Source organism: Anguilla anguilla, chromosome 13 (genome assembly GCF_013347855.1).
Source record: "Anguilla anguilla isolate fAngAng1 chromosome 13, fAngAng1.pri, whole genome shotgun sequence".
NCBI classification, from domain to species: Eukaryota; Metazoa; Chordata; class Actinopteri; order Anguilliformes; family Anguillidae; genus Anguilla; species Anguilla anguilla.
The window spans coordinates 31,099,587-31,121,458 of record NC_049213.1 but is presented as its reverse complement, the minus strand read 5'-3'; the positions used below and the strand labels follow the sequence as shown (position 1 = coordinate 31,121,458).

The 21,872-nt window shown below is 42.8% G+C and overlaps 1 protein-coding gene across 4 annotated transcripts in view; it reads left to right on the top strand.

Annotated features, from left to right (window-relative positions):
* LOC118210981 (calsyntenin-1-like) overlaps positions 1–21,872 on the top strand; it is a 35,846-nt gene that overhangs the window by 1,031 nt on the left and 12,943 nt on the right. For 2 of the 4 annotated variants that reach the window (XM_035387554.1, XM_035387552.1), the window contains exons 2-9: positions 11,950–12,072; positions 14,658–14,687; positions 16,111–16,306; positions 17,539–17,747; positions 18,184–18,333; positions 18,957–19,142; positions 19,498–19,746; positions 21,140–21,261. In XM_035387554.1, the coding sequence (XP_035243445.1) occupies positions 11,950–12,072; positions 14,658–14,687; positions 16,111–16,306; positions 17,539–17,747; positions 18,184–18,333; positions 18,957–19,142; positions 19,498–19,746; positions 21,140–21,261 (1,265 nt within the window). The remainder of the gene's footprint in view (positions 1–11,949; positions 12,073–14,657; positions 14,688–16,110; positions 16,307–17,538; positions 17,748–18,183; positions 18,334–18,956; positions 19,143–19,497; positions 19,747–21,139; positions 21,262–21,872) is intronic. The other 2 variants (XM_035387555.1, XM_035387553.1) reach the window with 1 other exon arrangement.

The window sequence follows — 21,872 nt, the reverse complement described above, 5'->3', positions numbered from 1 at the left end:
ACGATGTGTGTAACCTAATGCATTTGTTATAACTGTGACTATTTGATTTGAGCGTTTCTGTGTATGCTAACTTATAACCAATTCCCCGTCGTTGTTTGTGGGTAGGTTACATGGGGGTAGCCTATAAGATACGCATTGCAGATCTCCTCACGTTCGGCCGCTTGGAAAGGAATTTAAAATGAATGCGCCAGATTTGTGAGACAATGAAAATGTAACCAACTTTAAGTAGTTTACAAAAGGGCAATATTTAAGGAGTTCAATTTCAGCTTCCTTACAATGTAAAAATGAATAAATGAATATGGCATTTTAGGCTATGTAGTTTACGACTTTACGTTGGAATAAACTCAATTTCGAAGCTGTTTGACTGATAACTCCTACTGTGCGGAGCTGTGCAATTTGGAGATTTGGCAGTCTGACCGGACTCATGATTTAGATTTGTAGGCTATGTGAAGATCAGCTCAATGCAATGGCTAATTACCATGCTGTTAAAATGTACAACTGACCGATCCACTGGCTGGTTAATATCTGATTTAATAAAGTTGCTCATTGTCTTGTGTGATGTTTTGTTTGTTTGCAAAGTAAATCAAACCGTATTAGCCCAACGCATACAGATCATTTTATATGCGTTTTAAAGCAGTCGTTTAAAAACGCATGTAGTTCATCTGACATTTTGTATTGCCTGGGTGAAGGGAAAGCTGTCAATTTTCTAGAATGTCGTGCACCTTTGCTCGTGCTTTATGCAAGCGTTATCCTTGAATAAATCGTTCGGGAACATAATCACTAGTAGCCTATAACGCTTTCGTCAGTAGTCTAGCGCATTTATTTTTATAGAATGTGGAACGTTTCAAGTAGGCTATGTACTGTATTCTACCAGCCCGTGCAGGGCCCCGGTGCTTTATTAATTATTATTTGTAGGCATTTGGTGATATTGTTGAATTGTGACGCGATAAACTGGTTGAAAACGGACCCAGCTGGACATGATTGTTTTGAAACATCGCCAAGGAGGACATTATTTATTTATCTTTTAAATAGTGCAACCAAATGTTGTTTGTTTGATATTAAGTTTTAACGTGTATATCGTCTCACACAGTGTGCCACAAAACCTTAACATTAACACAACATTAAATACGCAGCCTTTTCATCAGAGGACCAAGGCACCAGATAAACATCACTCAATAGAGATCCCTTCCAGCATGTAGGCCTAACAGGAATGCAGTAAACTGGTACTAGCACAGAAATTGGCGTCTTCCTTTTAGCATGAAGGGTAAGCATTCAGAATGCGTCCTATTTGATAACTATAAAAATTTTTTTATAGCTGTAGAGGTCTCTGTACAAATATGGGGCAACTGCCTTTCACATGGCCATAGGATTTTTGTATCCGATGTCCTGCTCACTCACTGCTCACTGCATACAAACTGCTACCAACAAACAGTGGGATTGGGATTATGAAATGTAAACTGGAAAAGACACCTTAAAAAATGTTTTATTGACTACAAATCTTTATCTTTATAAATTATCTTTATAATTACTTGAACTGGCATAAAATAGGTCCAGAATAATTGGATTGTTTCTAAATGGAAAAAATGAAATTACCTGGGTTGCTGTAGTTTTAGCTATATTAAACAGCATAGTAATATTGCAAGATTATATATGTGAGTTAGACTGTGCATGTTACATTTAAAGCTACTGGTCATGCAGTGTATGGCTACAATGCCCTGACTGTATGTCCCTGTCACTTAAACATGTTTTCCAGTTTAGGCATAGTTGTATTTCTGTCACAGAAATGACAAAATTAAGGGTATTCTAGCTGTACAACTGAGCAACACTAACACATTTTTTCTGAGACTTGCATTTGCCATGTAATTGCATTCAAATATTCTGGACAGACCTTTCCATAAATTATAAAAGAAAAATGTTTTTGTATGTACAGTCGCTGAAATAATCTGCAGTTATAGTGCTTTTAGCCTGCTCGACCTTTGGTGTTTCTCTCATTATGTGTTCTGCTGTTTTTCGCTTGGCATTGTAAAGTTTGAATGGTAGGTAGTGATGAAAGGGATCCTTTCTCGCTGCATCAATAAAAGGTAAAGGTTACAATTTATTAATGCATTGTGTTTCCAACGTGCATTTATATAGCCTTTTTACCACGCATGACATCTTTATCACGGCTGGTTTTAGTTGAATACTGATCATTACTACTGTGAAAGACAAGGGCTTATCTCCCTTTTTTATTTTTTGTTCTCAAGGTTGTTTTCAGTTGCACTTGAACAGGTGTGTTTTGCCTGATACACCTGTGACATTTCCCATCATTAGGAAGCAAATAGCCTGCAATGCCCAAATGTAGCTTTTACATTGAATGCCGGCGTGACGTACTCCAGCCGTGCCACACAAAATGTTGTTATTTTTCAAGTATAATTGTCTTGTAAATTCTGCTTCTCTTATGTTGTTTAGCACGAGGTTGGAGCAAGGTGCGGCCCTGAATGCATTATTGTTTTGCCCTCTCTCGTGACTTTAGCCAGCTTGAAATATGAAAAGGCTGTTTCATTCAGATAAGGGAATTCTGTCACAGTGTGGTTTTTGCTTCTTACATTTCTGAAGTTGGGCAGGTCCGGTGGCATGATTGTTCTGAGTAGTAAGTGGATATTTAGCCTGTGATTGTGCATATGGGCTTACAACGGACACACACACACACACACACACACATACACACAAACACACCTTTTCTGTGTTGACACTTATTAGAATATTGCACACCCTTGCATATTTTGATGTTACCTTTCTCAAGGGTATATGACCTAATGATGATGCTGCTTCTGTTTCCTTTGCTAGGTATAATATTTTTACAATTATGCCCAGCTGAATAATCTATATAAATGGGCAGGGAAACATTGCCTTTTCTGAGATGTGCCTGTGTCTGTTAATATACTTTCTGCGGTTCATTTGCATGCATCTGCATTAACTGCAAGTGACATGCTCTAGCTATATGCAGTCAGAATGTGATGTTTCTCAGGTCTGTTTCAGGGCTAACTAATGAGGAGAGAAGTTCCCAATCACATCTGAGATTTTACATAGATTTTGTTCAGATAAGACAGAACAGTGGGGGAAAAAAAAGAGGATCTTTTTTTCCACAGCATGTGACACATTTGGATCAGCTGCATTGTATTTAGCACTAGTGGCTGACGTGATACACAGAGAATGTGTGAGATCGAACCCGAGATTTTTGGGTAGGAATTAGGCCTAATTCTGTGGCTTGCCCCAGTGGCGCAGCTGCGGAAGCCTCTCCCCTCAGCATGTGGTCCTAGGAAGCAGCAGGCAGAGTTTATACAGGCTTTTCAATTATTCAGTTGCGGCAGTTGTGTCGGATGTCAGTCTTCAGCACGTTCATAATTTATTGCCTTTTTGTGCACGTGATCTGGAAAATGGAGAAATGGGTTTTTAAAAAACCCTGCTCATATTGTATTGAAGAATGCTGGACTTTCTGGAACATCGCGGTTCTTTGGATACTGTTTTTTTCTTTCTTTTTTCTCTTTACTTTTCATTGTTCCTTTGGTGTTACCGAACTTGATACTGTATTGAAGGTGAAGCATGTGAAACCAGCAGAATGGTTTGATGCCGGTCATGTGATTGCCAGCTCACTCTTCCAGTTTCCCAGCAAAACGCCACGCTGGCCTCTGCCATGTCTGAGCATGCAAGCGGTGGCACATGTGCAGAACAATATGCACAGCTGTGGAGTGTACATGAGAACTGTAAGGGCTGTTAAAAGTGGTCATTTCCCTAAGGCCGTAGCTCCTGTGTAAGGGAAATGTATCAGCTTCCCAAAAAGGACATGCATCCTGTAAGGTTTCTGTCATTATGATATCAGTATATTCTTTCTCAGCTTACCATTAGTTAAGTAAACAAATAAGCTTATGGAATTTATAGTTTGTAATGTAACTGTAGTGTTTGCCTCCAGGATTATGTTGTTGATGCATGTTGCTGTAATAGTTTAAAACAGTGTCTACAGTAAAAACAAATACAGTGCTTTCATTTGGCTCTGCAGTCAAGACTTAAGACTTTAAAAAATCTAGCTAAAATATACTAATACAGCAAACAATTTAATAAGCTGCCGGACCTACAGATGCTAATTATATACACATTTCTGTGTGTAATATGATTTTATTGTTTTACAGAATGAATATGGGAGATCCCATTTTCAGTAGTGACTCCTTCATATGAGACGTGCAGTGCCTTGTATGGACAAATCACAAAGCATTGCCAGTGATTTATTTATTTTTATTCACAAAAAACCAAAATGGCCACCAATATCTGTAATTTTGTAAAGCCTGCCTGGTTAGAGAAATTTCATGATATTTTTTTTGCACAGTTGGCGGTGTAAGGTACTGAAGGTTCGGTGTTCTCTAATTCTGTTTATGGTGTGAGCCGTTGGGACTGATATTTTATACAACTGTAGTGAGTACAGCACAGATTCTAACCTTGTCTGGACATTTCTCAGTATGTCATTAATGTCCTCATTAATAATGGATGAATTTGTCGCTATATAACAATATTCGCTATGTATTTTTAATGATGTTTAAGTTATCAATGCTTCACTAAACTGCACCACATCCTGAAGTGCTGCCCAATGTCTGAATAACAGCTGTGTCCACCTTAGGCTTGATGGTTTACATCGATAATCAGTCATCACTTGCTTTGTGTTTCTTTTTTTGATGAATACAGTTTTGAACACACTCCATGAATCTCTTTTTCTACACGTCAAACCCTTGACTGTGATTTTCAGGGGCAGCTTTCTCCTCTCATTCTGTTAGGGAGGCATCGTGCGTGATTCCGTGCTCGCTCTGAGCACTGTCTCCAGGCAGAGTGCCTATTCTGAGCCGTGTAGCCGAGCCTCGCCCTCCTCGTATTGTCGTAACTCGCGCTGATGATAATTGGCAGCCTGTGGGAAACTGGCACATGGATCAGGAGGAAAAGCCGATTCACCGGTAACTTGAGGAAACTTGAGCCAATCCCCACCGCACCCCTGGTGAAGCGTATGCCGTTTATCCACCGCAGTCATCTGTGGTCATAGTCGGCTAATGCTAGCCATGCTAGCTTGAATCGGTGATTCCTAGGCAAACTTGATTGGTACCATTTGTTCCAAGCAGAACATACAGTTCTGTCAGGATTTGGGAACGGGCAATAAGGTGTGTTCATTTATTTAGCATCCTTGACAGATTTCCAGAAGTCATTCACTGACTCTAACTCTAATTCCTTTTTTCCCCTCTTCCATTTGCGCAATTAGTGGGAGTAACTCATATATTTATTGTATTCTGAAGTTTTTTTTTTTTTTTTTTACTGAACTTGAGAAGGCCCCTGGGCCAAAATGATCAACACGGTACATTAAACTAATCTCTGCGTGAAAGCCTTCAGCTTTCCATTCAGTCTTTTCTAAGACGTTTGCCTTGAAGCTCTTGAGCTTCACCATCGCTCGCCTCCTTTCGTATTGACTCTGATGTTGTGGCTCTTGCATGGGCTTGCAGCATGCTTACTCAGCCCCGTGTTTGCACAACGTGAGAAGCCGCCTGTGAATAGGCAGGGGCGTGCAATCTTATCAGGTGAAGACTGTGCTAACGCCTCAAGCCAGACAAGTCAATATACTTATACACACATGAGCAAGTCCAGCTGGTTGGCTTGGATTGAGATCAAATGACCTGTAGATCCTTTCCTGTTATCTCTCTGCTGTTATTCTAACATTATTCTGTCCCTACCCTTCAGCGTACACTTAACTATCCAATACCAGCGATGGACTCTATGAACCCCATGACTGGTGAATCCATTGTCCGTGAATCACTGCTTTAAACCAGTCATGATATTTTTCAGGCAAAGACATTTGTCTGAACGTTGTTTTGTTGGTTCATCACAAGCGTATGCTAAAATAAATGTAATGTAATGTCCATCCATTATGGGTCTTGAAGCCTCCGGTCACTTGGTAACGCCTGTGAGACTGCACTAGTTCTGTCCAAAAATGCTTAAAAATAGTTAATCCCTCTTCAAATAATAATACATTGAGTGGATCTCATAAGCCACTGTTCTCTGCTTTTTGCTGAGTAATAAAACACATTTTATTGTTTGATTTATTTGATTTGATTTTAAATAATCATTTCTTATAAATGAAAAAATATATTTCATGTAGCCTAGTTCAAACAAAGAAAATCCACCAACTGTCAAGTTGCGAAGGCCCCTGGTCATGCCAACCTTCGACAGTTCAGATCGAATAAGGAAGTATTTGCCTCTGTGATTATTATCAAGATATTTTCCCTTTATTTTGAGAAGCCAGTTCCTGCTGCTTCGCCCTTCTGGTCCACATTGACACATCAGCTAACACTTCTGATGTCCTTTACATGTCAGATGGGAGGGTGGCAACAGTATTAATTGGCAAAGAATGTTCTCGTTCACACCGTGTGAGTTGTTAAGTCACGCCTGGGTATTGCGTCTCCCGGAAATGAATCATTCACCAATTCCAAGTCAGGCTAAAAATGGACACCTAACGTGTGAAGAAATAGCAAGGCTGGATGCGTTTTAGTTTTGTTTGGAGTTTACTCCAAGGGCAGGCTATTTACATTGCTATCATTGGACTTTAACAAGAACATGATCCTGCATTATGAATCTAAAATAACCCTCCTTGAAATCTGTGAGTTTATAAAGTCATAGCATGAGTGCATAAGTCAGAGGTCAGATGCTTGAAGTCTCATGCAGAATACATAAAATAGAGACACCTGTAGTATTAAACTAATGATAAACTCAGTGACAGTAATGGTGGCCATAGTGACAATGGTAACGTACAGTGTTCAGGTGCTAGGCCTAAATAAAGCCGAGATGATAAGGGGTTTGGCCGAGTCTCTCTCCGGGCCAGTGTTCCAGTGCCAGGCGTGTTTTGCTCCAATCTCGAGTTACCCCGCTAAAGTATTTTTCCCAGTCATTACCCTCTCATTTTTTTCTTTCTTTCTTGCTTACATTTTTATATACGGTCTTTTCCGCGAGTAGCGTTTAGGCAAATGAGCCGAGCAATCAATTTGCCACGCCAGTGGGGCCTAACCCATCGTACCAATGCTTCCATTGTTGAAATTGTTCATGGATTACTGCACTGCTATAGGAGATTACTTCTGAATCATTTTTGGAGATGATCTATGGCTAAACCACCTGTGTGTTGGCTCAGAAAAGCTGTCCCCGGAACAGAATGGAATTCTTTCGTCTGTCTTTTCTTTACTTTATGATATTTAAAAAATTCCTGCAATATTTTCTGCAGTAACAGCTTGCTGTTCCCCGCTGTTTTCTTTTGCCACCCGAGGCTAAAATAGTGACATCGGCACAGATTTTCCTTCTATGAAATTGGCTCCTTTGTTTGCGGTGTGAAACGCAGTTCATTGCATTATATCGTCTAGCAATTAGTGTGACGCGCAGTGATTTGTGTTGTTTGTGCAACTGTATTTTGTTCAGATATGCGTGGGAAGGATCTTTCATTCAGTAGAATCAGTGTAAAATCAAACACAGTAACGGTACGCCACTTGAGAGTCAAACCTGGCGCTCTCAATCTGGAGATTATAATTTCCTTCAAATTCCTTACGGATTCCAAACTCCAAACTATTCCATGCATCCCAGTCCGTTTCTCCGAGGAGACAGAAAGAACAAAGCGGGCGTGAAGTCACGAGCGATGAGATTTATTCGTGAGGGAAATGACAGGTGTGCGGCGATTGACCCGCTGTGCTGAGGCAGGATGGCTGGAGTGAGGCTCCCCTTGTGTGTGAGGCAGCGCTGCTGGAGACGGCGACCTCACCGCCCCGCGGCCTTCTCTGCCTTCAGAACAGAAGCCGCGGACATAAATCTGCAGTCTGCCCCCGCACCGTCACGCCAGCATGCGCCAGATACCTCCGCGCTTTGCTGGAGGCGTCTGTCCGGCCCCTGACCCCGTCACTGAACGAAACGGGAGCGGCCCGTTATAGTATCGGATGCCACTGGGATTCCACCACTGGGAACGGGGGGAAATTCCACAGGCTTCCTGGGTGACTCAGGTGGTAAAAGACGCTCGCCGTGAAACGGTCTGGGCATCCATGTGATCGGTCGACTATGAGGTAGTCTGCTGTGGCAGCCAGTCCTCTTCCTGCCAACGGAAAAGTGGGTTGAAGTTGGTCAGGCTTCCTTGGATTGGACAGACTGTTGGGCTTATAGGAATATGGGAGGAGCCACACGCTTTAGCTGCAGTGCTGTTAGTGCTTGGGTATGGGTGCTATTACAGAAGCACAATTGTGATTTCATATTTGGTATAAGTATGAAAAAGCAGAGGAGTATTAATACTTGCCGATTTTGCTTAGATCATAAAATGAACAGCGGGCTCAAAGGTTGGACGTAAGCATGCATGTACCTGATGGTACAGGTATGGGCCTATCTAACCTCAGGAGGGCGGTTACCTGTCAATTTCCAGGTGAAGTGCAAAGCTGGGCCATTGCGTTTAAATAATACTTTTTTTGGGATCGTTCAAATCCTGTGAGACTGTGCCAGGGCTGCAGCGCTCTCCAAAATGAAATTACCCACATGAAAGGTCATCGGTCCCATGGCTGTCTTATCAGTACAGCTTCCACTCACAACAGGCAGTGATAAGCAAGAGTGTACATCTGAGTTGGTTTTAATGGCTTACTTAGCTATTGAACTGAAGGATGAACCGGATAAGATTGTATCCGGGCAAATGGATTTTATTTATTTATTTATTTATTTATTTATTTATTTATTTATTTATTGTCCTTTTTTCCCTCCTACTACCTATACTGGTGCGTGATGAAGAGTGTGCGAGGGTAACATTTGTACGATTTCTCTGAAGCTCTTTGCATGAGGGGCCTAAATCTGATCATCCTGGTTTTTCACTAGTGTGGACCTCGCAACCTGAACAGAGATGTCCTCAACACTTTAGGTCAGGCAAGGGCCACAGTTAAGAAGATTTTCAAGAATGACGAGCTTTGCTTCTGCTTTACAGTCCGCACTACTGAGAGATCAGCTGTGAGTTATTTTTCCTTTGAGGCAAAAGATTTCTGCTTTTTCTTGCCAATTTGGACTGTCCCATCATGCTCACGCCGCAGTGCTCACCACACCCGCCGTTTTCCTTATGGGAGAGCGCAGATGAACTTGAGCCTCCCTCTGAAGCACGTGAGGTCATCGGCCTCTTCTTACCGGACTGCAGTTTGTGCAGGTCTGAGGCGGAGGAAGACTCTTCATGTGCTGCTCAGCAGGGGAAAGTGCAGGTGCCCAGTCGACCGGCGGCGGGTGCGCACGTGATGATGCGCCATCTTCTTGGCCACTGCAACGCTCATCGCGAACTCAGTGCTCGTTAGATCTGCTCATCATTTTCCCTTAAAATGGTTGGCAGACTGCGGAATAGAATCCTCCTGACTTACTCGGTTGGCAGGGAAACGGCTGTGAGGCCATGTGTTGCTGCTGCACTGTCAGGGATCAGCTGTGTTCGCGTTTCAGCTGGGGCGGGTTACACAGGGGCTCATTGTGGCAGCTCTCGGACAAAGAATACCCCAGAATTCCTGGCAGTCACACACCGTGCAGGCAACAATCAGGGCTGGCCTGGGAAGCCACGGCCATGGTCTTCATCACTTGTCTTTCATCCCCCTGGATGGAGGGATGAGGGGGGTTCAAAAGGGGTCGCTCCATGCAGGTGTACCAGTCTCCTTGTCATGTTGGTTTCTTTGACACCTGAGTTAGTCTTCTAAATAATAACAGAAAGCTTTAAATGTGACTTGGCAAAGCTTTGCAGAAATGCTTTGCAAAAGGCTGAGTGACCTTGACAAGCAAGAAAACCTCTCAGCTTACAAAAATGAGATTATTTTAAAACGCCTCATAGCTTACTGTATATATTTGTCCTGATGCAGTGGCTTGCAACTAACTGCTGGATATTTCATGTCTTGAAGGGACAGGGAAACAAGCACAACTTCCAATTATGGAACTGATTTCATTGTTGTCACATTCATTATTTGTGTCTGATGTGCTGTTCCCACCGTGACATGAAATTCTTTCAGTTTATGAATGCATCTGTTCTGTATTATCTAATACTGTCAGAACTCTACTGTTTAATTGTGCCAATATTGTCTCAGTCTGTTAATAATGTCTTTGTCTTCTGTGAAAGAGAAATTCATTTTAATTAGGGAAGGAATGCGTTCAGTATCATCTAGCCTAGTAGTTTTTGAATTCCTCTGCTGATTTGTGTTGGTTTTGTCTCTGCCTGGTGATGTGTTTTGTTGAAGGTGACAGAAATTCATTCGTTTTAATGGATGTAGTTATTTGTTCTGTGCAAAATAAGTCTTCTGCCTCGTCTTTGCTCTGTTGCTGCTAGACAGCAGATGGTATCATTATTGTAACCCCTGGAAATCAGCCGTCAGGCGCTCAAATGCGTTAATGGTGTGCATGAAGAGTGGGATTATGAATAGATTCATCAAATTTGGGATTTATTTCCAGCTGCGGATGATTTGTCAGTCATTTGTCATTTGACAGTGAGAAGGGAATCTGGCAGTTTGAGAAGCAGCACTACGTGTGCGAAGCACACAGGAAGCGGATTAGATAGCAGACGTGTCGACGCCGCTTGTGTCTCTGTAGGAAATCTCCATCGCTCGACACGCGAGGGATTGGCTGCTTCGCAGCCGTCGGTGCGGCCTTGCATTGCCCTCCGGTCTCCCTCGTCGTCCGTGTAGCAGCGGGAAATGGCGATCCTCTGGGAGTTGCTTAGCGATCTGTGGTCTGCTGTTGAGGTCCCCGCAGCTTTTACTGCTGCGGCAGCTAAAAGGGAGAGCTGTCGGAGGCTGTGCTTTTGTCCACTTAAGCAGGGTGATCTGCATTGATGGCAAATGCTTCCGGTCACTGTCTGACCTACAAAGGGAAACGGCAACAGTACAGTTACTCTCCTCAAATGCTTTCGAGTGTCACCCTGACAGCGCTGGGCCACATTTGTGTGATAATATCTTTTTATTTTTTATTTTTTTGCTTGATTTTTGCTTGCATACGATTAAAAATGACCTGAGTTGTAATGTATCTGAATTGATACGATAGCAGTAACATATGGTAACTATGGTAACATTGCAGTCATAATAGTTACAGCCAAATAAATTCTTAACAAAATCAAATTCATCCTAAGAGGGCAATTCAAGAATAATACAAATGATAGAAGAGCATTGTTAAATTAAGCTCCTGGTCAAGTGTGTACAGTTGTTTTTAGCACCTCTTCCAGATTGGGCAGTGGGGCCCCTGTATCGTGATTATGGAATTAGACTTGATGAGCTAAGAGGCACTCCTATTTTGAATGAATGAAACATTGCATTTATGTAGCACTTTTCCTGACACTCAACGTGCTTTTCTGCACCACCAATTTTGTAGCACCCATCTGGGTGATGCACGACAGCCATTTTGTTCCAGAATGCTCACCACACATCAGCTGAGGTGGAGAGGAAGAGAACCTCCCCTGGGGGGGGGGGGGGGGGGGTGATTAAATGGCAGGTTGGGAATTTACCCTGGACACCAGGGAACCCCTACTCTCTGTGATGAGTGTCATGGGGTCTTTAATGGCTCAGTGAGTCAGGAACTCAGTATAACGAGGCCCACCTACACCATTTCCTGCAGCAACTTATTTTCTCAGTTGGGCTCCTATCCAAGTACTAACCAGGCCCACACTTGCTGTGATTCAGCCATTCAGCAGGAGCAGGGTGCATGGTGGTATTGCTGCTGGCAATTTTAGGGTTTTACCCTTGATCGATTGTCATTTGTTCCAAATTGTTTCAATCTAGCTCAGTAAACGGATAATGTGTTCAAATTTAAGCTGTGCACACACCTCTGGTTAATGGCATCTGCTAAATGTATAAAATCCTAACTGCCATTATTTTACCATTCTTGCATGTTGATCTTGATTGGACCGTCTACTGCTCTCCGTTTCAGTTAATAAGCACAAACCTTGGATTGAGACAACATACCACGGCATCGTAACAGAAAATGATGACAAAGTCCTGCTGGACCCTCCATTGATAGCCCTGGATAAAGATGCCCCACTTCGCTATGCAGGTAAGAAGGGAGTTCTCTTTTCTTCACTAGGAGGCATATGCCTACTGCATTTTCATCTCCATTGACTCACTTCCTCCTGAAAAGGATCTCTCTCTTTTCATGAGGTAGTTAGTTAAAGCTGGCATTCATGCAGTTTTCATACAGATATTTGTAAGATTTTTTCATATACCTGGTCTCGTATAAACATTGGATATAGGCTATGCATCACTGTGTGGATAATGCATTGTAAGTGCTTATGTAAATTTGTTCACAATTTAATGTAACTAACTGATGTTTCAAATTTTGTGATCATTCTGTCTGAATAAATTTCATTTGTATTGTGATTATTTTTAGTGACAAATGTGGCTATTTTTGTCTCCTGTGTTTTATCAGTTGCAATTCAGCAGTAGATATGTTATGTTGATTTACCTCGGTTGCATGCTGAATTAGATTACAAAATGAGCTCTAAGCCACCGGCAGCAGAAATCCCCGCTATGCTAAATGTGTAAGTACAGAGCAGAGCATGTAGCTGCATGTGGTGAGTACGGAGAGCTTAAGTGAATAGCTGCATCATGAGGATTAGCGCATCTGTAAACAAGATGCTACTGAATTCGTTTTACATATTTACTTGAGATTTCTATGTGCATAAAGCGAATACGACCTTTGAATGGCTGTGTGCTAGACTTAAACTTAGGTCAGGACAGGATTGTATTGCCTTTGTTTCATAATCTTGTTCATGGAACTCAAGTTCAATGCAATTTATCTAACTGCTCTCTTGTGTGGAATAAGGTATTTAAATTTAACTGCCGGTGACCTCCATATGAAAGCATCTCTCTCTCTCTCTCTTTCTTGTCTCCACATCAGATATCTTATTAGCTTATTTTACTTATACGTGTAACAATTGATGACCCCATGCCAGCCAACAGTGCTTCTGATCTTGGGCCCCATTCAAAATATGTTGATACTTAATCGCCATCAGTACATATGGCTTTGCATTTTGCCCTTTTGCTTCTTCCCAGAGCACAACTGTCACGTCATTCTCTGTTTGTATTTAAAGAAACCATTTTAGAACTGCTCTATATCCTCCTAAGACCAGGCAGTTGATTTTTGTCCCCTGTAGAGGACATGAGGATTTATCTCAAGAACCATATGTTCTACTATGGTGAAACTTACACTACAAGGTGTATTTTATAAAAAATAAAAATACTCCAATATCCTCCTGAGACCCGGCTTCTAATTATTTTTCGGATTTTTACACCCAAATTATTTAAGGGTTTTGTTCAAATACTTCAAAATTGTTTGTTGGTAAAAAAAAAACTGTTTTACTTAACTGGGCATGCTGGTAATAAGTATTTGCGTAAGCAGACCCAGAGGGAGCGGATGAGCAGTTGGCACCCATACCCAAGCCTGTTTTTGGCATTCTCCCTGCAGATTTCCTGGCAACATGGTGTCAGTTAGAAGTGAATGGACATTCCAATGTCCAGCCAATCCCTTGTTAGCACAAAGTTTGGTCTGCTGTCAATGAATCATCTGCCCCTGATCCTTAAAAATAGCTTGTGCGGGGCATTCATAAGGGCAACTGCAACCAGAGGTTATGCTTCTAGACTGAGACCAGTCAACCAGCGTAGCGTGGAGCTGTTGCAGAGAGTGCTGGACTGTACATCCAGCCTATTGACATGAGCCTCAGCTGAGTCAGGGCTGACTGGTCCTGGAAGCTTCTAGATTTCCTGAAAGGGTGGTACAGCCAGAGTTGCACAGCTTGATCAGAACAGCAGCAACCAATGGGAGATCCATCTTGAAGTGTCCACCAGAAAACCAAAAGCATTTCTCTGGTGGGAGGCAAGCAAAGCTGCCAAATTGACTGGATAATTCCACTCTGATCGGACCAACAATGGGAAAGTATTCCTATTTTATTGCAGTAGGTTTGAGAGCTAAAATCAAAGTCATTAGGGATTTGATGTTTCGTTAATGGGGCAGGAGGAATACCCTTTCAGGACACGAAGGGTTCAGTCAGTACCAACACAGCAGTGTCTAGAATGCACTTCTGCATCCATATAGCGTAATATTTTTCATCATGTTGTTTGTCGCACTGTAAATGAGAACATGACATATGGCAGCCAGATTAAGTGCCTGCTTTGACAGGACCACATGCCCAGATGGTGATCTTTTTTAAGGGAGACGTGTTAGAATGGCTGTTGCTGTAGAACACAGAGTGGCACAAATGAATTCATTTCCCCTTTGGGTGAAAAACAAGCAAGCTGGGCACAGAAGAGGAAGTTGTTTTCCCCCTGTGAATGAACCTACAGGAAGTGTTTGAAATGATGGAAAGGAAACCCCAATTTTAGACACTCCAACCTTGTCCTGTACATTTGAAAAAGATTGGAATTTGGGTACATTGCTTTGGATATTAAAGGGTACTGACAAAAGATATGTCTCAAATTCTTACTCTCTCCTGTGCAGATAATTTGCAGCCCTGGGTGGTATTGCTTATAGTTCTGACCTGCTTCAGAGGGTGTCTTGCGTCCACGCACACTGTTACACTGAGGCTTCTGTATGTGAAAGGTTATTCTTTGTGCAACTGACTTATCTTCTCTCCCCTCTTGTAGAGAGTTTTGAAGTGACCTTCACCAAAGAAGGTGATGACGGGTTCTTTCTCCTGCCTGTTATGCCGTTGTATTAACCCACTAACTTCAGGGCATTGGCACTTTACACAGAAACTCCTGTCATGCTTTTTAATAAGATGCTCCCAGTTTGTTTATTTGCGTTTTTCTTTGTTTCACCCAAAATTGTTTGAAAAGACCCAACTGGATGAGAAAAGGCTCTGATGTGGGTTTGGGGGCAAGAACTGTTAGAAATATCCGTGCATGAGACATCCATTGTACTGTGCAGATACTAACACTACATGAGTCACTTTAAGGAGGGAAAATACCAAGCTGGGCTCCAAGATATTTATTTGATGATAATTTGTAATTGATGGTGTGGAGATCACAGATCAGACATATTTACATTGTGCCACATAAGATTACTTACGTTTTACCTTCTGATGTCAGAATGTAATTTAGCTATTTTTATTTACAAGGGCATTCAGTGAAGCCCACAATCATAGGTTACAACAAAAAAAAAAGCGTAATTTATTTAGGTTTTCACATGCTTTAAAAAAAAGAAAAAAAAAAGAGTCTTTTTCCAGACTCAGTATTTGTAAAGGAAAGCCTTCAATGGAGGACTTGCCCCACAGATGATGACTCATGGCATGGCCAAAGCTGTTTTTTTTTTTTGTTTTGTTTTTTTTTTTCTGTGTGTGGATGTCGACCAAGTTGATATTTCTAACCTGTTACCATCCAGTGCTTTGGTTTGACCCCCCTTTCCTTTAATGTCTTGGGTTCGATTGCTTTTGTTGTCCGAGAGCGGTGGGGGAAGGCAGACAACATTGCACAGGAAGACTATTTTCACTGGGGAAAAAAAAATCTAGATTTGATGAACAAGCGATACAAATGGTGACTTATTTTTTTAAACTTGTGCTTAGATATTGAAACCATTGACAGGAATCGTAACACTTCTTCATCAATTCTACTTTTAATACAACAAGGAAGCTATTAGCATGTTATCTCTCTGAAGCCCCGCCTTGTATACATTCAAATATTTGTGATTCCACTGAACTTGGCTCTATACTTGATCTTATTCATGTTCTATTTTCTTTTAGATATTGGGTCCTAAGTTCTCCTGTGAAATGCCTGTCCACATCTTTCTCTTGTTTCTTCCTGCATGACTGGATGCAATGTGAACAAGTGGCTTGGAAGGGACACCCCTGTTTAACCGAGATTTTCAACCCCCACCCCACCCCGCTCCCCACTCCAACCCAGTACTTACCATCCAGCACAGTGCTTCTGGCTTTTTCACAGCCTCACTACCCCATGGCTGCCAAACGATCGTTTTTTATTTGTTTATTTTTGTGCGTGTTTTATTGATGCAGACGGGCTGTTTTTGACTGTGTCATTAATCTTTACGGCTGCAGTTCGGTATTTAAGCTTCCCTCTCCCGTCCTCCCGTCGATGTGCACAGGTGAGATTTGTGGCTTCAGGATTCACGGGCAGAACGTCCCGTTCGAAGCGGTGGTGTTGGACAAGTCCACGGGCGAGGGCGTGATTCGGGCCAAGGAGAAGCTGGACTGCGAGCTGCAGAAGGAGCACACCTTCACCATCCAGGCCTACGACTGTGGAGAGGGCCCCGATGGAGAGAACATGAAGAAATCCCACAAGTGAGTCTGAAGCTCACGCTAAGCCACCCAGGGCCTTTCAGTTCTGCTGCCCACAGTGCATTCTGGGAAAGTCCGGGGGAAAGTACATTTTCATCATTCTTGATATGCCCGAATCTATAAAAGGAATATACTGTGTAGCGAGTGAAATGCATCCATTCTTCTTGCTAATTCGCCAGCTTGATATAATTTACTATAAATTACAGCAGTGAAGTCATGCTGACATTAGCAAAAAAAAAAAAAATATATATATATATATATAATTTTTTTTAAAGATATTGGTTGCTCATTAAGTCGGCTTGACAAATTTATTCATTTCTAAAACATGGTTACCTGTTTTTGGACAACAAGAAAAGTAATCACAAGAATATGCATGTTTTATTATTTGTTTCGTTTATTTTAACTAAGTTTAAATGTAATTAAACAAACAGCAGCATATGTACTTTGTCATTGGGGTCATAAATATTTAAACCACAAAAAAATGCAAAAAATGTGTTTGGGCCACATGGAGTATCAATACATGGATAATTATGAGATGCATTCACTGTTTTATAACCATATTTGTTTTTTTGTATAAAGGACAAAAGTGAGTTATATAGCTCTTATTATAATGTTAATAATTTATGAATAATGTTACAGACAGCCTGTCTCATCCCCTGTACACTGTAAAGTGCACAAAAAGTGAAGTATGATCTCTAAAACGAGTCAAATTATTTGTTATTATTAATTATTTACATTATTCTCTTTTTACTTTTACAAAAAATACATTTTAAAAAGTGTGACCAATCCTGACATCTGAAACTCAATTATATGGTGAGGTCATCATAATAGCAAGCAGAGAGCACATTACTCTCTCTGTTTGTTAGTGCTCAGAATAGATTTTCTGAGCCTTATAAGATTACATTGAGACTCTCCAGCCAGAACAATGCTCAGGCAGAAATGTCCCATGGAGGTCTGTCTATATATTGCCCTGAAACGTGACTCCCAGTAACATTTATTTAATCTACTTAATGCTATCTTTTAACTGGTTTAGTTGCTCTTGAGATTTCACATCAGCATATTGCATTGGTGAACTAGCAGGTCATAGGATCAGTGGAACTTTTGACCTGAACGTTCCACTATCACAATTCCTGAGCCATCTGTAGTTTTTCCTGTTCATTTTTGAATGCTTTTTTTTCCCGGTTGACTGGCTTTGGCGAGAGCCTCGTTCTGAATCGTCTGTGCGTTTCATCCAGGGCCACGGTCCACGTCCAGGTGAACGACGTGAACGAGTACTCGCCGGTGTTCAAGGAGAAGGCGTACAGAGCCACGGCGATCGAGGGGAAGACATACGACAGCATCCTGCGCGTGGAGGCCGTGGACGCAGACTGCTCCTTCCAGTACAGCCAGATCTGCAGCTACGAGATCCTCACCCCCGACGTGCCCTTCACCATCGACAAGGAAGGTTAGACACCGAAGGGACTGCATTACACCCCCCGTCTCCCCCCCCCCCCCCCATCTCCCCTGAGCCGCTACTCCTACCTACATCAGAAATTGATTTGTGAGCTTTTTTGGCACTACTGCATTATTAAATACACTTCTAAAATGGGCCAAATACAATTGATCTGGGTGAGCAAGAGATTTTCCAGGAAGTTGATGTGATCTTTAATGTAGCCCCTTTATTATTTGATCTTTATTAAGTCTTCTTTCAGTTTTTTTTTTGCTGGTCTAATGTTATGTCAAGTTAAGCTTTTTTCATGCTGCTAAAGTCAGTGCTGGCTCAGCTGTGGGCTTTCATTGTTCTCAGGCAGAGCTGCAGCCGGGTGTGTCGCTCAACGCTGAAAAGAGTCCGACCAATAAATGACTAGCTCATTTCCATTGTGATTCTTCCCCCCCCCTAGGCTACATCAAGAACACAGAGCAGCTCAACTACAGCAAAGAGCGCATGTACAAGCTGACAGTGACCGCCTACGACTGCGGGAAGAACCGGGCCTCTGAGGATGTCCTGGTGAAGGTCGACGTCAAGCCCACCTGTAAACCGGGCTGGCAAGGTGACCGAGCAGTATTCATTTACCTGGGATTAGCTGCAGGTGTAGCTGAACCTTCTGTCTCAGTACTGCGGCAGTTAGGCTCTGTTAAGCTACGTAATTGGTCATGGTGTCATTCACGGAGAGTTTATGTTGGTTGGGAATGGCTTGAAGGTGACTCCTCAGCTGTGTAGTGTTCTGGTCCCGTAACTGTGGCACCTCAGTTGGCTCGCTGCTGCAGAGACGTGACGTACATGCACACGCCCTTCCATATTTGTGGGGAATGTTGCAGTCGTGAGTTGAGCCTATAGTTTCACATTTAACCACCCAAACATGGGCGAGAAATGAAAGGTGGGGAATAAGATTTAGCTCTGCTATGTACCTCATTGAGAGCAGGACATTAAACCCCCCCCCTTATGGGCTGGTGTCAGCAGCTAAAAACATTACTCAACACTAGAGTGGCAAATGAGATTTGTGCTCGAAATGCCCTCACACTTTGCTGTTCTGCAAAGTGGATTATATTAACTTCAACTTGAATTGCTCTCGGATAACTTACGGCTGCGCTTGGCATCCCTTATGGGCTTGTTTGCACAGAACTGGGTCCTTTTCTGTTGTTTCGCTCAAACTGCTGGTTTCCTTTGGGGCAGGATGGAACAAACGGATGGAATATGAGCCAGGCACAGGAAGTCTGGCGCTATTTCCCAGCATGCACCTGGAGACCTGTGAGGAGCCAATAACCTCTATCCAGGTCAACATCGAGCTAGAGACCAGCCACATTGGAAAGGGCTGTGACCGGGAGACATACTCTGAGAAGTCCCTGCACATGATGTGTGGTAAGCAAACCCTTTTCCTAATTGGCACATTAGAGAATGGATTTGAGAAGGAGGGTGCAGGAAGGGGATAGGTCGTACTAAATCTCTAAAAGAATGGTAAAAATGGTGGTAATTTGTAAAAGGATTTATACTCTCCCAGTAACATTCTGTTCAGAAATTATGTTTTTAAAAATAATTGTAGACCTCCATTGTAGACCATCTGTGATATGACTTTACCTCCCACCTCTAGGGTTGCTGTTGCTCTTAATGCCAAATTAAGCAGCTGTCTTCTCATTGTAAATTGCTCAGGAAAAACGCCAAATGGCCGTAATGTAATGTAATGTAGTGACATACAGTAACCCAGTGTTGGCTGCAGGTGCGAGTTCCGGAACGGTGGAGCTGCTTCCCGCCCCCAGCGGCTCAGCCAATTGGACGGCGGGGCTGCCCACGGACAACGGCCACGACAGCGACCAGGTCTACGAGTTCAACGGCACCCAGGCTATCAGGGTCCCCGAGGGCGTGGTCAGCAGCAGCCTGAAGGAGCCCTTCACCATCTCCGTGTGGATGAGGCACGGACCGGGGGCCAAGGAGAAGGAGACCATCCTCTGCAACTCCGACAAGACAGGTACCGGCCCCGCCCCCTGTGGAGAAATACCCTCCAGCGCAGCCTGTACGTGGACATAGGCAACCTTGCAAATTACAAAGCGTGTGGATGAGAGTGTGGGGGTGTGAGCTAGTGCGAGTGGGTGTGTGTGTACGTGCACAGGAATGCCTGTGCGTGCATACAGTACGTGTGTATGTGTGCGTGTGTGTGTGTATGCGTGTGCGAGCGCGTTCTCACACGGCCCATATTGACACTCTGTGCCTTATTTCCTGTGTGATGCATCCCTGAGTTTTCACCCTGCAGTGAGCGCTGCTCCTCACAGCCCGTTCTATCCCGGGCAGGCTCTCGCTGCAGAGGTCCCTGCTGTAAATGAAGGCTTAGTGAAACACAGAGGGAATCCGCGGGTCTTAAACGCTCACCATCACGCCCTTTACCGTCTCTTAGACGGGAAACCCACTCGGTTACGGGAGTGTAACGGGGACGTGTAGCGTGGGCCGGGCCGAGGTTGCATAAGCAGGATTACAGTGCCGGGGTATACCCTCCCCCCCAGACAGAGAGAACATGCAGAGGTCTGAAATAGGTGACCCACATAGTCCTGCACTTTTAGGATTTCCCTGTTACTAAATCTGGTCCTGTACGTTAGTTGTAACATGTTGTGTTGTGTTTTAACTTTCCAGATAGAATGAATGTAGGCTGTAGGTTCAAGATGCTAAATATATATACTTTCTATACTTGTAGTATTCTGTACTTGTTCATGCAAGCAGTTGATTATTGTTGATTATTGAAAGCTGGTGTGCATTTTAAATAAAACCAGATACCTATCACCTTAAATGGAGTGACCGTTCCTTTATTGATGCTTGCAAAAAGACAGTACTGGCTAGGGCTAGCTATCATGACACATTAAATTCACTGTTTCAGTGAACATTTTTTGACCACCACATAAATAATTTTCATTCCTTCAAAATATATGTTATGAATAACAATGAATAGTCGCAACGACAGGCAGTCCTGTTTAGTACTTCCAAAATGAATCTGCACGCAAACTATCATTGGAGAGTTCTTAATCTAAGCTCTAAATGGCTTTGGTAAATGTGACATATATAATACTAGGAACAGGATAAAAGTTACGTGCGGAAATAAGTGCTGTTTAATGGCTATTTAATCAAATGTACAACACCAATCTTGATTGATTACATCCACCTGCAATGCACTGACAGTGTATCTTCTCCTTTTCAGAAAACTAGTTTTAAAGGCATAATATAATAATTACGTACCTTAGAAAATGTGGGAATCTGTGTTTTTGTGAACCGTGACATTGCACCTCAACTTAACCGAGCCATTGGGCTCAACTTCTTATGGCCGCTTCCCATCAGGCTGCTGAGCGTTTAACTGCTGTCACCTCCCTTTCTGGCAGAGATGAACCGGCATCACTACTCGCTGTACGTGCACAACTGCCGACTCATCTTCCTCCTGCGCCAGGACCCCTCCGAGTCTGAGAACTACAAACCAGCCGAGTTCCACTGGAAGCTAGACCAGGTCAGGAAGTGGTCTGAACGCCCCCACCTACCATGGTGACCTTCGTGGTGCATCCCGACTGCACACGTGCACTGGGAAGGGCCCAGTTTTGTTGAACATAGGGGAGATCGTGCAGGGCCGTTTGTAGGACAGTAGGCTCCCAACCCATACATGAATCCTGTCGTGCAGCAGGATTACTGTCATTGGCACTTTGTGTCATGTGATACCTTCTCTATCCTTAAGCCTTTGCTTTTTCCATCTGAATAAAGTGGAAAAAAATAGCTCATGAGGGGAGATTGTCCATTCTCTTTTAAAAAAAGGAATGAAATAATTGTTGACTGAGGCCTGCACACAGAATTTCAATTTAATGACCCATCACAAATCCCCTTCCTCATAAATGATAGCAAACATGCTCTAAACTAGGCCTTTATCCTCTGGTCACCTTTCACACCATAGGCCGATTACAATGCAAGAGCCACAACTGCAGCTCTTGGTTATCAGAAGCCATTGCTAACTCAAAACGTGACATTGTCCATGTAGGTATGGTTATTTGCTTTGGTAAATTGTGTATGTCTACTTGAGCAATCGTGGGTAATCATCACAAACTGGTCTTTTTGTATCCTTTTTGCTTT